Source organism: Aricia agestis, chromosome Z (assembly GCF_905147365.1).
Source record: "Aricia agestis chromosome Z, ilAriAges1.1, whole genome shotgun sequence".
NCBI lineage: Eukaryota > Metazoa > Arthropoda > Insecta > Lepidoptera > Lycaenidae > Aricia > Aricia agestis.
Window position 1 is genome coordinate 41340667 of NC_056428.1, and position 16637 is coordinate 41357303.

Consider the following 16637-nt stretch of genomic DNA (forward strand, 5'->3'; position numbering starts at 1 on the left):
AATGTAATTAAGGTAAAAGCACTAATGGTAGACTCGAAACTAATAGATGACACATACGACAAAAATACCATAAAAATAAGAATTAGTCTAATTTTTTCTCAACACTATAAATTTTATAAGCTTCTCAAGTTATCTGTTGACGTGAAAAAATATATTAGGGACGCCTTCGGAAACAAAATTTTTAAATGGGATCAGTTTTCGTAAAAAATGTGTCCGCGTCAACACGCGCTCGGCAGTTTCTTAGCAAATAGGTTAAGGAAGGCGAAATTTTGCACGTAAGTTTTGAATACATTTATTTGATTTTTTTTAATTTCTATTGATTTCATTGGATTAATGGTCATGTTTTTTAACTAATTAATGTTTATTTATGATTTTTTATCCATTTTCCCTAACAATATAAAGGGAGTCAAATTTTTAAAAAAGAAATATCCTTGGTGCGAAAAATCTAAATAATAAAATAACAAAAAAAGGATATGGACGAACAGTCCATAGACGGCCACAATTTTATAATAAAAAAAAAAAACATCTGACGCTCGTTATTACAATGTAAATCAATCCTATTGCGGTCAGAAAAACGGAAGACTCGTGTATGATCCTCACCTGTGTATCAATCGCTTCTGCTCCAGGTAAGACATTCCATTGCAGATCTGCGAGGCGAAGTCACACAGAGTCGAGACCGGGAAGTTGCTGCGGAGGGTCACCTCGCGTAGACACTCGAGTAAAGAACGCAGGGGTGCCAGCTCCGTTACCTGAGGGAAGAATTGAATAAATTAAGTGATGCGAAAATTGCCAAATTCTAAGCGTGCACACTTGGCTGTTGATCAAAATTGGGATGTACCAATATTATAGTAATGTGAGGCACATTACTATAATATTGGTCAATCACCTTTTATAGGAAGTCTACCTTTGAGAGGAACGGACAGAATCACAGGCTAATTTGACGATGTAACATCTCACAAAAAAGTTATTAAAACTACATAAAATGACAAAATACAAAATATTTATATATTATATCTTGAATTCAGTTGTAAACTTGTAACCAATGTAACTAAATGTTATTTAATTTTCTGTTTTTTATAAAGAACTGACCAGCACTAATTTGCAATTCGACGAACAGAGCTGTATGTAACTTACTCTACACCTAATTAAATAAATAAATAATGATTGTGCATATATTGTGCATATATTTTATAACATGTTATAAAATATATGCACAATATAATTTGACAAACGAAGACTGTACTATTTGAACCATAGACTTAATATATACTGATTTGAACCAAGTACTTATACTTATAAATCCACAAACATGTACCACGATGGTACACGTTTGTGGAAAATTGTTTTTTTCAGATTCTAAGGATAAAATGCGTAGGTATAAAGCCTTTCAGCTTACGTAAATCCTGTTTTCCGTTCCCTGGAAAAGTATTTTAATGATAAGTTTCATTTGGAAAAGTTTCGCGCTTTTCTGATTTTAAAGTCCTCGCCAGAGCGTATACTAAAAGGACTGAACGAATAAGGAGCATAGGTTTGATATCAGAGATTTTAAAGATGCTTTACCACAGTAGTGAGAGCTGGCTCTTCTTCAGAGACAACTTCTAGCGTAACAATTTATCTATATCTATACTACTTATAATAAAATCGTAGAGGTAAAATTTTTGTACATTGAAGATAAAATTGAAAAAACGAGTCAGGGGCATGTAAGAAGAGTAGTAGAATACATTTTAACTGTTTTTGAAATTTTTGTTTCTCTGTCTGTTTGTCTGTTTGTAGGCTAATTTCTGAATCCGCTCGAACAATTTCAATTAAATTTGGCATGGTGATACCTTACATTCCTGGTCAACATCTTAGATACTTTTTTAACCGACTTTCAAAAAAGGAGGAGTTAATGTTTACTTTGCTGTTTGTGGTCAGATTTTCAAAATTTCTTTTTTTGTTGCATACATTGCCCGAATTTGATACCATGTTTACAATAAAATCGGCCAAGTGCGAGCCGGGCTCGCGCACGAAGGGTTCCGTACCGTTATAGAGAAAAAATAGGCCAAAAGTTGTGTTTTTGTATGGGAGCCCTCCTTAAATTTTAATTATATTCTAATTTTATTATTAATTATTAAAGTACACATATAATTAAGAATTCTGTGAAAATTTCAACTGCCTGCCTGTTGTCATTATTGATATCGAGCAAAAAAGGCCAAAAAAATCATGTTTGTTGCATGCCCCCTTAAATATTTATTTTATTTTATTTTCAGTATTTTTTGTTATAGTGGCAATAGATATACACAATATGTAAAAATTTCAGAACTCTAGCTATAACGGTTCTTGAGATACAGCCTGGAGATAGACAACGGAGTCTTAGTATTAGGGTCCCGTTTTTACCATTTGGATACGGAACGCTAAAAAATGGTGACTTGATAAGTAATGGAATTGAAGGAACTCCTCGAAATTAACAACGACAACCAAAGTGATTACCAATTCTAGCAAAGGTCGATCTTTAAAACTTTTCCTAATATTCATAAACGATTATATCCAAACCCTGGATGGATAATGGATATTGACCACTGCGTATCTCAATTCGTTACCGGCCATGGAAATTTTAAAGTCAAACTTTACGAATCTAAGTCACTAGCATCAGTCGAGCACATAGGTAAAAATGGTAGAATATGTACAACCGAAGGCAGTATGTTTGAATAAACCTCTCATCATGTTCTCTGGGAGAGTTTTTTTCTGCCAAGACGAAAGAACTACAATGCTAGACAACCTACAGTGTAAATCTGATGTCGCATACTACACAGGTAACGTGGACAGCGCTAAAAGAACTTAATCCGTGCCTACAAGCGTTTTTGTCACAATAATTATTATTGGCAATCCCCTGTTCACGCCAAGCGGTCTTCAAAGAAAGGATTTTCCAAAACGATAAGTATCCGAGGTTCAAGTTTCCTGGGTTGATGTAAATTAACAATTTCGTGTTTAATATAGATCCAACTAAAATAGTCGTAGAGGGGTGTTCAATTTTCTAAATCTCGATTTTAAATAACATACATTCACGCGGTCGAAGTTGCGGGCAACAGCTAGTCTAATATATATAAAGATAATATATAAAGATATCGCATATTCCATCACTAATGTCTAATAATAGTCTTTTTTACGCGTGCAAGAAAACATTGCCAACGCCAACCCTTCATCGCAACGCATAAGTAATTTGGAGACTATGATTTAACTATTTAAATGACAATGATGGTCAACTCCACCAACGTAGATAAGTTAAACATCAGTCCTAACCCGATGACCATAAAGTGACCATAAAGTTAATATACCTAGCGGAATAGAGCAACAACCTCGAGCTGTCAAACGAAACCGAAATTGGTTTCATCTGTGTGTAAAAATATGTGTACGTATACACTTACACAAGCATGATTGAACATAATTTCTAGGAGATTAAATTGTCAACGTGCGGCACGTGCCGACTGGACGTCAAAAAAAGAATGCTGCTGTCATGTATCACAACGTCTCTTTTTACCACGTAGTGTTACTGATAGTGACATCTCTCTTGCTCAGGCTTTTGTTTCTCTATTCCGCTAGGTATATTAACTTTATGATCGTGACTCGTGACTCGTGACATGTACAATGCGATATTGCGACGACGACGCAACGCAGCAATGTGTCCTCGCTCTAAAGGTGGCTTTCGGATCTTTGCCGCGAGCGACCGCGACCGGTGAAAATTCAAATAAAATGCTACTTTATGACATAGAATGTAAGTGTCATTTTCTACTGACATTTTAGTGGCGACCCACGCTGCCGCCGGCGGCGGCGTAAAAGCTAGTTGGTAGAGTAAAATGAAACCTATCGCCTATGTCATAAAGTGGCATTTCGTTTGAATTTACGTCGGTCGCGGTCGCTCGCGGCAAAGATCCGAAAGCCACCTTAAGTCACAATGAAAGTTAAATTGATAATATGGCAATGTCAGGTGCAGAACGCCCTCAAAGGACACGTTCGTTAGGAAAACTTCGCGTAATTACGATCAACTAGCTTTGGTGCTTCAGAGAAGTAATTGCCTTCACGCTGCGCGTAACTTGCCTATGTTTTCCATGCAATTTCCCACCTACGGACCCCCTACGATTGCGACTTCTACCTAAAATGCTCTAGAATTAGAATGCTTTAGTATTATTTATTGAGTGTCTCCGACTTTGCGCACGTAACAGATAATTCTAAAAGAATTTTACCGTAAAGAAATACTAATTTGCCCTTATCAGCGGGGCTAAAATGGTCACATTTAGCAATTCCTCTCAATCAATTCAGCAAATGAATTGTCAAAACTGTCAAACTGACAAGTGTCAAATCAGTACAAAAATACAGAAATGAATTGCAAGCAGAGTTGCATTTTACGATTTTAGAAAAATGAATCATGTTATGATTCATATGATGATTCTTCAAAGCGACCATTTCAGCCCCGCAGTTGTTTATTGTAACACTAGCAACCCGCCCCGGCGTCGCACGGGTATAAAATATATAGCCACTGAAAAAATTATTAAAATCGATAGCCTATGATCCTTCACGTGGTCTACTACTTATCTGTGCCAAATAAATGTTGTTTATATGTAGATGATATAACGATAATTTACGTAAGTAAGAATAAAGAACTTTTATATGAAGAAATAAAAAATAGCTTAAAAATAATTGGATAGAGACTTCCGAAGCTCGACTTAATTAACAAAAAATTAAAACCGACTTCCAGGGTAAAAACAATAATAATTTATAATGAACAAAACTGTATTAAATAATTTAATAATTCTTACTCTTTGAAGTGCCTTAGGCATAATTCTCCTAAACCTCAACTATATCTGTACACAATCTTCATTATCTTGGAGACGATACCAGCTAATAATACTGAGTTCTATGACAAAATATTTTTTATATATATAACTGGCACCGACTGTCTGCCTGGCACCGACTGTCTCTGGTGCAAACGAAGACGTCGCGCTCCTGCAGTCCCCTCGTGACCACGGCCGTTGCAACACGACCGAAACGTCGAGAAAAAGTATGTACTCGTAGTAGCATTACTACTTAAATAAGTCGCGTTAAGTCCCGATTAAAAAGTTTAATTATAAGGCAACGCGAAAGTTTAAAATGTGAGAACTCATTGTCTGAGATCACTACCACTTCAGAATTGCTTAAGCAACTCCAAGCATATACCACTGTATAATATGCTTGGCTTTAATCAAGCAATGATAAAATTAATGTTCATACGCCTGTCTTTAAAGGCTCTAAAGATCTGTTCAGTGACTTTCTTTCTATCATTACACTAATGAAAACTCATCAGCTCAACCTAATACAATATTATTATGCTCAAATATAACTATAATCGTCAGTATAAATTTTAAGGAGATTAGCATACCTCAAAGATCTCATGATCAAATTGCTAACTTGGTAACCTAAACACCAAGGTCGAATCATTCACTTACATTGAATTAACATTATATTTTTTTTTATAAATCACGGGACGAATTCGGGTTTCGATCTTAAAGACGATTAAAACTACCAATTATTAGGGTTATAATTAGATAATTCATGGTCTGGTGACTGGTGGTAGTGATGATGATGATGATGATGAATCTAACTTGCATAGTAGTATATGCTTTCAGTTTTTAAATCAACTCCGAAAGCCGCAAACTTGTATTTATAAGGAATCCGGAGTTCTCTTAGCACCTTCAGAACCATGGTATATTATCTAATTGCAAAACCTTGCTTTTTGGTACTACGAGGGCTGCTATTTATGTATCCGGAATTAAAAAAAGGAACAAACATATATCATTTAATATGGTTTTATTGCTTTTCAAAATATTCGCCGCGATCATCGACACACTTTTGCATACGCTGGAACCAATTTTCATAGCACTTTTTCCATTCTGATTGAGGTATCTCCAAAACGTGCATTTTGAACGCATCAACAGCCTCTTCGCGGCTCGAAAAACGTTGACCACGTAATTTGTTCTTCGCGTATGGAAATAAAAAGAAATCGTTAGGTGCCAAATCAGGGCTGTACGGCGGATGACCAGTCAATTCGATCTTTTGACCCTCCAAAAACTGAGTTGTTTCAGCTGAGGTGTGACAGCTAGCATTGTCGTGATGTAACATGATTCTGCGTTGTCGGTTGTCCTTTCTTATTTCTTCAAAGACTTCTGGTAAACAAATGGTCGTATACCATTCAGAATTAACCGTTTTACGATTCTCTAATGGCACTGTAGCCACATGTCCATTAATTCCAAAAAAACAGGCGACCATTTGCTTCAAAGTACTTTTTGCACGAGTAACTTTTGTTGGTTTCGGCTCATCTTGGAACACCCACACTGTTAACTGTTGTTTAGTTTCGGGGTCATATGCATAGATCCAAGATTCATCACCTGTGTAGATATTATAAACGGCTTTTGACGTACCACGGTTGTATTTTTTTATCATTTTTTTGCACCAATCGACACGAGCCCGTTTTTGATCGATTGTCAAGTTGTGCGGAATCCAACGCGAACATATTTTTTTACAGCCAAATGTTCGTGTAATATCTTATGTATGCTCGTCATACTTATGCCTAAGGACGCCTCTATCTCGCGATATGTAACATGACGATCACGCATTATTAGTTCCCGCACAGCATCTATATTTTGTGGGACAACAGCTGTTTTTGGGCGACCTTCTTTATTTTCATCCGTGAGCATAGACCGCCCACGATTAAACTCACTGTACCAGTGATAAACAGTGGTTTTTGATGGTGCTTCATCTCCAAAAGTTGCGGTGAGTTGAATAAAGCACTGTTGTTGATTTAGCCCACGCCGAAAATCGTAGTAAATCATTGCACGAAAATGTTCACGCGTTAAATCCATGGCAAATGAAGACACGCAATTTTCAAAATGACGCCACAATGGAAAAATAATTGACAGTCACATGAAACAAAATGTATTCTTCAACCAAAGAGTTCTATTTTCAAATGTTGTAATTACTTTATAAATATTGTTCTTGTAAGTGGCCAGTTCCGGATACATAAATAGCAGCCCTCGTATATGCTTAGGATACTTATCATATAATCGAAATCACTATATGTTTCCATATAAATTTTTAGGAGTTCCCTCGATTACTCATGGATGTATGGTGGAATAGTGGTAAATCAGATGATGATTAATTAAATTTGCATAGTAGTACATGCTTTCAGTTCTTAAGACAGTGCCGAAACCCCCAAATATGTATCTATAAGGAGTAAGGAGTTCTGTTCACCACCTTCGAACCATGGTGCATCCTGGTGCAAAATCTTACTTTTTGGTAACTATGCCTGAAATACTTCATATGAAACCAAAAAAAACCATATGTTTTCATTTGAATTTTGAAGAGTTCCCTCGATTACTCATGGATCCCATCATCAGGTCACCACTTTTGTGAAAATGGGACCAAATTGGAGTGAAACCTAATATAATAAAACAAAAATGTTGAAAATCGGTTCACAAACGGCGGAGTAATCGTTGAACATACATAAAAAATAAAAATAAAACATATCCACAGCCGAACGTATAACCTCCTCGTTTTTGGAAGTCGGTTAAAAATGGCCTACTATTGCATACCTATTGCGAGCCCAGAAGACGCACAGAAAACTGCGATAATAACCCCGTTTGGTCTATACGAATTCACAAGTATGTCATTTGGGTTACGAAACTTGAGTCAAACGTTTCAAAGATTCATGCACGAGGTACTCAGGAATATTGAAGATTGCTTCTGTTTCGTGGACGATATTTTGCTGTACTCAGAAAACGAACTACTACGACGCCTTAACGACTACGGCGTAACGCTGAACATTGAAAAATGTCAGTTCGGCGTTAACAAAATCGAATTTTTGGGCTACGAAGTATCCAAGGCCGGAATAAAACCGACAGAAGAACGAACATCTGCAATTTCGAGTGACCCAAAACCAAAGACGGTAATCGATCTACGACGCTTTCTATTCTCGCTAGTAGCATGATCAACTACTACCGCGATTGCCTACCACAACAAGCGAATCTTCAACACGAACTCAACAAATATCTGCACAACGGGAAGAAAAATGACAAGACATCAATAGACTGGACGCCCGCCGCCGAAAAGAGTTTTGAAAAATGCCGCCAAAGCATTTTACAAGCTACAACACTCAGTCATCCGATACCTAGCTGCCCGCTCGCTATCATGACCGCTGCCTCCGACCATAGTATCGGTGCTGTACTACAACAACGTACGAACAACATTTGGAGACCACTGGCCTATTTTTCAAAAGCAATGAGCGCTACACAACAACGGTACAGTATATATAATCGCGAATTAAGCGGATTCAGAGATTAGCCTGTACAAACAGACAAACAGACATAGAAACAAAAATTTCAAAAACAGTTAAAATGTGTTCTACTACTCTTCTTACATGCCCCTGACTCGTTTTTTCAATTTTATTTTCAATGTACAAAAATTTTACCTCTACGATTTTATTATAAGTATAGATATAGATATACACTGCCGTAAGACATTTTCGAAGATTAATAGAGGGCTGCGAAGTAACAGTATACACGAATCACAAGCATCTCGTGTACGCGCTTACAAAGAGTGCTAGCAGTAGCGACACACCGCGAAGAGAGAGACAGACGCATTTCATAAGTCAGTTCTGTTCGGCGATAAAATACGTACAAGGAGAAGATAACACAGTCGCCGACGCATTATCGAGAATCGAAGAAATAATTTGGCCCTCTACGATCGACTTCAATCAACTTTCCATCGACCAGAGCAGCGACAAACAATTACAGAAACTAAGACGTCAGGAAAACTTAAAATTCGGCAAAATAAGTCTGCCGGGACTCGAACGACAGATAACATGCGAGTTATCTACTTCGACGCCTCGCCCGTACCTGCCGCAAGTGTATCGCTACGCCGTATTTAAGTCACAACACGACTTAAATCATCCCGGCGTACGAGCAACGAGAAGATTAATTCAATCAAAATATTTTTGGCCGTCGATGAATAAAGAAGTCACAGAATGGGCGAGAACGTGCATCAGCTGTCAGCGCGCTAAGGTTCAGCGACACGTCGTCACGCCGCTACAGCGTTTACCGCAGTCGCAGCGTTTTGATCATGTACACATCGACATTGTGGGCCCGCTGCGCTTATCTCGAGACTACAGATACTGCGTCACGATGACAGATCGATGTACGAAATGGTTGGAACCAATACCAGTACAAGAAATCACAGCCGAAGTCGTAGCCAAGGCATTCTACAACTGGCTCGTTTTGGTTTGGCCCGCGGAGCATCGACGCAGTGGACAGACGAGTTGCCGACTATACTTCTCGGCCTCCGCACAGCGCTCCGCGAAGACACGAAAGTGAGCCCTGCGCTTATGACATACGGAACTACGCTACGAGTGCCATCCGATTTTTTCGTACCGTCAACATCAAAAATCGAAGATGCAGAGTTTGTACGAAAAGTAACTGAAACGATGGCCGCCTTAAAACCGCAACAACGCTCCTGTGAAAAAAGATTTACGTTCATTCACAAAGATCTATTAACATGCAGCCATGTTTTCGTACGAAACGACACCGTACGAGCCCCGCTGACACCACCGTACGATGGACCCTACGGAGTATTGAAGCGCAACGAAAAATATTTCAAGATACAGTTGCCGCTTCGAACTACAGTCGTATCGCTCGATCGACTAAAACCAGCGTATCCCCTCAACCAAGAAGCATGTGAATCGGAAAATACTTCGAGTATGCCGTCGCCGCCGCAGCCGTCGCAGCCGCCGCAGCCATCGCAGTCGACGCAGCCGCAAGTTCGAGTGACAAGGTCCGGCCGCATTAGCAAACCTACGGTGTGTTTCACTTGAAGGGGTTAATGTGGTGACATACGAGTACAATGGGTAAGAATATAGTGAGGTTCAAAGTTCAATAAATCTCATATCTTCACACATGTATTGTCTCAATTTTCATCGCTATCGTTTTGTTTATGTTTTGTCTCTATTGTGTAAATATGTATCGTCTCTTTCTAGTCTGTAAAATTTTGTATATATAGCCGTAAGTTTCATGAATAAAACACACTTCTGATCCTACTCGAGTTGTCATTTACTCCTGTACCAAAGTCTCAACAGACTAATAATTTAAAGATAAACTCAGATAAAACAAATATGATACATTTCAAGACATTAAATAACTCAAATGTATATTTAAATATAAGTTACAGTGGTGCTAATATTGCGCTTACTGACGAAACTACATATTTAGGAATCATAATGGACCAACACTTTTCCTGGAAACAACATACAGATAGATTGTGCACAAAAATAGATAGATTTATAATTTTATATACGTACTGCGTAACTTATCCCAAAATGTCAATGAAAAGGCGGCTGTTATAGCTTATCACGATTACATAATCATCCATTTTAAGATACGGTATTGTGTTATGGGGCAATTCAGCACACAGCCAAAGAGTTTTTATAAATCAAAAAGTTTCGTTAAGAGCAATATGTGGTGCCCGACGACTAGAGCGCTGCAAGCCGTTATTTAAAAAACTTAAAGTAATACCACTACCTTGCCTTTATATCTTTGAAATACTCAAGTTCGTTAAAAATCACAAAGAATTGTTTCATGACAAAAAAGAAGTAATAAGCGAAAGGCCACATAGAGGAAACAAACTACAAATTCCAATTAAAAGGCTCAATATTTTTGCAAACAGTGCATTAATAAATTACCCGAAGACATAAGGCAACTACAATTAAATTCATTTAAAAATCACATATTTAATTTCTTACTTGACAAAGGCTAAATTAAGAGTACTTATGAATTCATTAAGGATAAGGAAATTTCTTTCAAAATTCAAATCTCATTGCAGTTAGTACTTAGATTATAATAATAATTTATTTACTTGATTTATTTAAAATTGGTTTATTGACATTTAATAAAAAAACGACATACTCACCTATTATTACACTAAGATTGTAGAGTTAAGTTTGATTAAGAAGTTATTTGTTTCATATAAGTAGATGTAATTATTTTTGACATACATAATATTTTGTTAATTAATATAACTTATTAATTAATTTTCTATGCATGTTCTCTACTATTATAACATTTGCACGCTACTTATAGCAGAATGTTTGTACCATTTATAATATTGTAAGAACTTTTTATAACCTACATTCAAGGCAAATAAATGATTATGAATTATGATTATAAATTATAACATAAAAATTGCTCCAGTAGTTCGCGAGATAAGCCCTTTCAAATAATTTCCCATTTTTTCCACATTCTCCTATTAGTCTTAGCGTGATGAAATAGAGCCTACAGCCTTCCTCAATAAATGGGCTGCTAACACTGAAAGAATTTTTCAAATCGGACGAGTAGTTGACCTGAGATTAGCGCGTTCAAGTTAGCCCATTCAAATAATTTTCCCCGTTTTTTTCCACATTTTCCTCGATTTCTTCGCTCCTATTAGTCTTAGCGTGATAAAATATAGCCCATAGCCTTCCTCGATAAATGGGCTATTTAACACTGAAAGAATCATCAAAATCCGTTGCGTAGTTTTAAAGATTAAAGGGAACAAAGGGACATGAGGGAAAAAGCTAAAAAGCGACTTTGTTTTATAATAAGTATGTTATATAGATAAAGATCATCTGGATCGTCGTCAACATTGGTAATTTACTGCTTATATTAAATCAAATGAACACTCTCTAAATTGAGCAATGATGAGTAAACATTTGAAATTTTCGAAGTTCTAGTTATATAGTATAGTATGGACCATCGACGTTGATCATGGGCAGTCGTAGAAAAATATAGAGTACATAGACAGGCTACGAAAGTAAGTGCAAAAAAAACAAATCGAGTCTCATCCATAACTCATGTCGACAAATAAAACCTTCATGTCAATTATTAGGTATTATTGGCAGAATTCGCATTCGGCTGAGCGAAACAATAACAATAGATGTTGAATTACCTATGCAACGCATTATTAAATAAAATATAATACGCGGGTAATTCAAGGATTCAAACATGTTTGAATAGCACCTGATTTACAATGTACTCATTGTTATAATCAAAATATCGTTTGATCGTATTGAATTTAGACAAGAATTGGCCGTCGTTCAGATAGGATATCACGGATATTAAAGAAATGAAATCTTTATGCAACGAGGACTCCAGCTAGCACTAGGAAAGCCTAGAGGTAGGCCTTGCATAAGAATATTAGCAAGACTTATGAAAAATTTGACCGATCAGAACGCCTCGGGAGTCGGGAGTCGGGGCCAAGCCACAAGTTGCTTTAAGAGGTCGCATCGCAAAATAACCATAGAACAAATATACTTTTTTGGTTTGGCCTGGCCCCTTGGTAAATATCAAACCATATCGAACAAAATATTTACCAAGCGAAACCAAAAATATAGCTCACGAGCCGTAGGACATGCAACATGCAAACGTGTTTCGTCTACGTCTGCGAGGGAGCGAAGGTATCGCCTTACCAAAAAACTCGCCACTTGTAACTTTATGCAAAACTTGTACGTTTAAACTACCGTTAAATATGTAGTGACTACATCAATGTTCCATATTTTACGTGACGTATTTATAATATGGTACACGTTTTTCGCGATAGACACATAAATAGAAAGCACTGTACTGGAAGACGGTAGGATTTTAGCTCTCATTTTAGCTAATGGCAGACGATATTATAAGAGATACGTGGCCAGGCATATGATACACCGATTAAGACGAGATCGGCAAAATGCAATGCGACGTATCTCTGCAGTACCTACCTTACCTTTATTCTACAGGGTTTTTAGTATGCACATAATTATACATAGCAATCCATAAATTTATTTTGATCGTACATACAAAAAACCGGCCAAGTGCAAGTTGGATGCGCCCATGAAGGGTTCCGCAGCAGCAATAAGGTTTATTTTTATGAAATTAAAAGGTTTTTGATTTATTTTTATATTTTAGTTGATTTAATGACAATTAATTTTAGGTTTACCATTTACGACTTATAAAAAAACTACTTCCTAGATCTCGTTCAAACTAATTTTCGTAGGTAGTTTCTACACTTATTGCAGAAAGTATGATTCCGAACAATTCCTTAGATAACTCCCCGTGATAGAACCAATAGAGGATGCAGAGTGAAGCTTCATCTCGGCATTATTCTAAGGGGTCCAAGCTGTTTGTAACACTATGACAGTCAACAATTCGAGCGGCCCTTCGTTGGATACAATCCAGAGGGAGCAGTTGGTATTTTGGCGCCCCTGCCCAGATATGAGAACAATTTTCCATATGAGGCCGAACCTGCGCCTTATAGAGTTGTAGGCGTTGGTTCGGACTGAAATATTGTCTCGCTCTGTTAACAACATCAAGCTTCTTCGAGTCTAACTTGGCCTTACCCTCTAGAGTCTAGATGATATCGGAACTGGACTTCGCTTGATATGTTAACGCCAAGTATTTCAATGATAGGGGAGATTGTTAAAGAGGTCAACACGAGGATATAATACGACCATTGGGTCAACGAACGTCGCCGCTGCCGCCCCTGCCCGCGCTCCCCTCCCGGTTGCGCCGACGCCGAGTCCACAGGCGACTCAGCAAAACTACGCGACTGTTGCTGGTCGCCCCGCGCCTCCCCCGCGGGCGCATAAAAATGGGGAAAATGAGAGCCGTAAGGCTTCGGAGAGTCGCAAGACTACGCAGAGCCGCAAGGCTACGAAGAGCCGCAAGGCTAAATCTTCTCGACCTGGCAAGGACGAGAGCAGGAGGTGCGATGAGGAGGGCTTCATACTGGTGGAGAGAAGGAAGAAGAAGCCCGTCGCCCGCAACCATCGCGGCACCGCGCCATATGTACCTGAGCTGCGTCTGCGGAGCGAGGTCCCCGCGACGCCCCTGTACATATCCCGCCTGCACTGGTCCATGGAGGTCGAAGACGTCGTGGACTACATCAGTAAGAAGACATCCCTCCACTTGAGGGTCGAGCGTCTGCAGTCTCGCCACAAGGTCAACTTCTCCCGACCTTTGAAGCGGAGGAATTCTGGCCGACCGATGTGGTTTACCGAAGGTTCCGGGGGAGACTACGGAATTAAGCGCGCGTCACGTCGCCGTTAATTCGTGATAATGTGTAGTTGTTAAGTTTATATAATTTTTATGTATGTTAGTCATTAAGGTATATATTGTATGGGCCGACGTAGCCTGATTTAAATAAATAAATAAAAATAAATAAAATTGGTGACTTTTTAGTGGTGAACGCGCAGACTTGTATCTTGGCGGGGTTGAATGGACTAAGTTACGTCTACCCCATTCGTATATCGATATTAACCATAAACAGCCCCAACTGAAAATACACACAAATACAAAAGTGCCCATAATTATAGTATTATTACGACAATTTTACAAGGCCTCAGTTACAGAAATAATTCTCCAATTCAAAGAAGTTTATTAAATGTTGCCTTCAGCTTCAGTAAATTAACTGGTTTAAAAAAGTTCCTTTTCCATTTACCGCCGCCGAGTTAGTTTCCATTTTTACTCCTTTTTTCCATTAGCTTGTTTTATTTTTGCTAGCTTTTCCGGGCGTACAGAATTGTAAAGATAAGTTAATTAAAAATTACAGGCAAAGGGAAGCTCAGCTTAGCTCTGTCTACTTATAGCTCCCACACCGATTTAGGTGTCCATCACGCAGGAGTAATTTATAATGCCCAAGACTATGTGCAATACATAAAACTTAAAAGCATTCTCAGTTCCTTTGTTGGCATCGTCAAATCGGACAATCAGGGGGTTAGCCTGCAATCGCATGATTGATTGAGCCAAGTAAACTCGAAGATAACTTTTTCACTTTCTAGTTGCCTTAATGGTAAGTGGTAACGCAAGTAAGGTCGCGATTTTTGAAGGGCCGTGGTAGTCATCCATTTTTTTAACGGGCAAAAGGCACACCACACAAAGGCGACACTCCTGTGTGAGTTGCAGTGGTGGGAACCACTGCAACTCACACAGGAGTGTCGCCAGGATCAACAGTGGCAACCAACCACGAAAACCCTTTGATATGATCTCAGGGATGCCCGAGGGACAAGTTAAATCTGTCTTGAGACCCGCAACGAAATTAATCAGAAGAAAGGTAGGAAGAGTAAGAGATATACAATTTCCCTCCCTAAGCAAAGCGGGAGACAGCCAAATTGTAATGACAATTAATGTCCGAACAAGAGGGGGAAGCACCACGGAAAAAAAATACTTAATACAATATGCCTACTTCATAAAAATGTTATATACCTACATATATTTATAATGGCAAACTTGTGTTCGATTGTTTCCAATTTATGAAAAAGCGTTTGAAAACACGGAAATTCTTTGCGCTACAAGATCATCGCAATATACGACTCCAGAAACACATTGGATGCTGTTTATCAAATCGGTTCCTTCCTCATGCCAGAGATCGCACTCCCAGAGTATGTGATGAACAGTTTTTTCTTGTGGGCTGCCTTCGGTCGAGCACTCGCAAAGAGGAGATGGAACTAGCTTGAATCCATGAAGTTTAGCTTTAAAATTGCCATGACCAGTTAGGAATTGCGCAACGCAGTGAACTATTTCTATCCAATGCATTGCGAGTCGTTCACGAACCGAAGGAAAAAAATTGTACAGGTGACGACCTTTGATCGAGTTATCCCACCGATCCTGCCACTTGGATATAAGATTTTGTAGTGTAACGTTTAGTGGTTCAAATAATCTATTCACTTTATTTCTGTCTCTTATGCTTAAGAAATCTGGGGTCGTAATTTTTTTATTTTTGTAATATAACGCAGCTCGGCGCTGTTTTTCTAAATCTACAGGCAAATACCCGAAAGGACAGGAAGTGCTTCAGTACTGACTGTTCTTTATGCCTTACATAAGAATATCAATGCGAGATTGACTTTGTAAAAGTTTATGCCGATGGTGATCCATTGGTGATCTAATGGTAGTCATCCATTCGCTAAAGAACGTTTACGCATACGTTTTTACGCATTAATTTTTTGCGATTTTTGAAGGGTCATATTTTTTTATTTATTAGTAAATTTAGAAAAAATCGAACGTAGACGCATAACTTCAACATAATATCGATGCGACGCGGCGACGTCGAATGTGTATGCGCAATAGCAAAACAATACCTTACGTATTCTTGGTGGTGGAAAATGTAATGTGAATAATATAATATGTAAATACAGCGAATTGCATAGTGATCACTTAAGCATCCATTACACGCTCGTGCAAGCGACAGTCAATTCCGTCAATCATGAATTATGTTTGACTGATGGTGACTGATGGACTGACGAATGGTATTAGACGGTCACTCAATTCTCTTCAGTTTTATGTCAGTCAAAGCTAAAATTTTCAAAGGTATATGTTTCTAATTTTTTTCCTATTTTGTCAGACGTGACAACACTCACTCAAATTTCGTGACTGATGGTTGCATGAAGCAAAAATCAAGATATCCAGATTTTCGTCAATCAACTTCATGTAACCGTCTGTCACGCTCTTAAACGCTAGGTTATCCATCAGTCACAGCCATGACTGTGGTAAAACTGACAGCAAAACGGCAGACTGTCGGTTTAATCAGAACTTGGCTTAACTCTGTTATAACGAAACTGAGAGGGAACGCTA

General features: G+C 38.2%; 1 protein-coding gene across 1 annotated transcript in view; it reads right to left on the minus strand.

The window, feature by feature from the left end:
• Positions 1-16637, minus strand: part of LOC121738763 (activated Cdc42 kinase-like) — a 133996-nt gene that overhangs the window by 64658 nt on the left and 52701 nt on the right. Inside the window, exon 6 of the mRNA XM_042130998.1 lies at positions 601-749. Within this exon, the coding sequence (XP_041986932.1) occupies positions 601-749 (149 nt within the window). The remainder of the gene's footprint in view (positions 1-600; positions 750-16637) is intronic.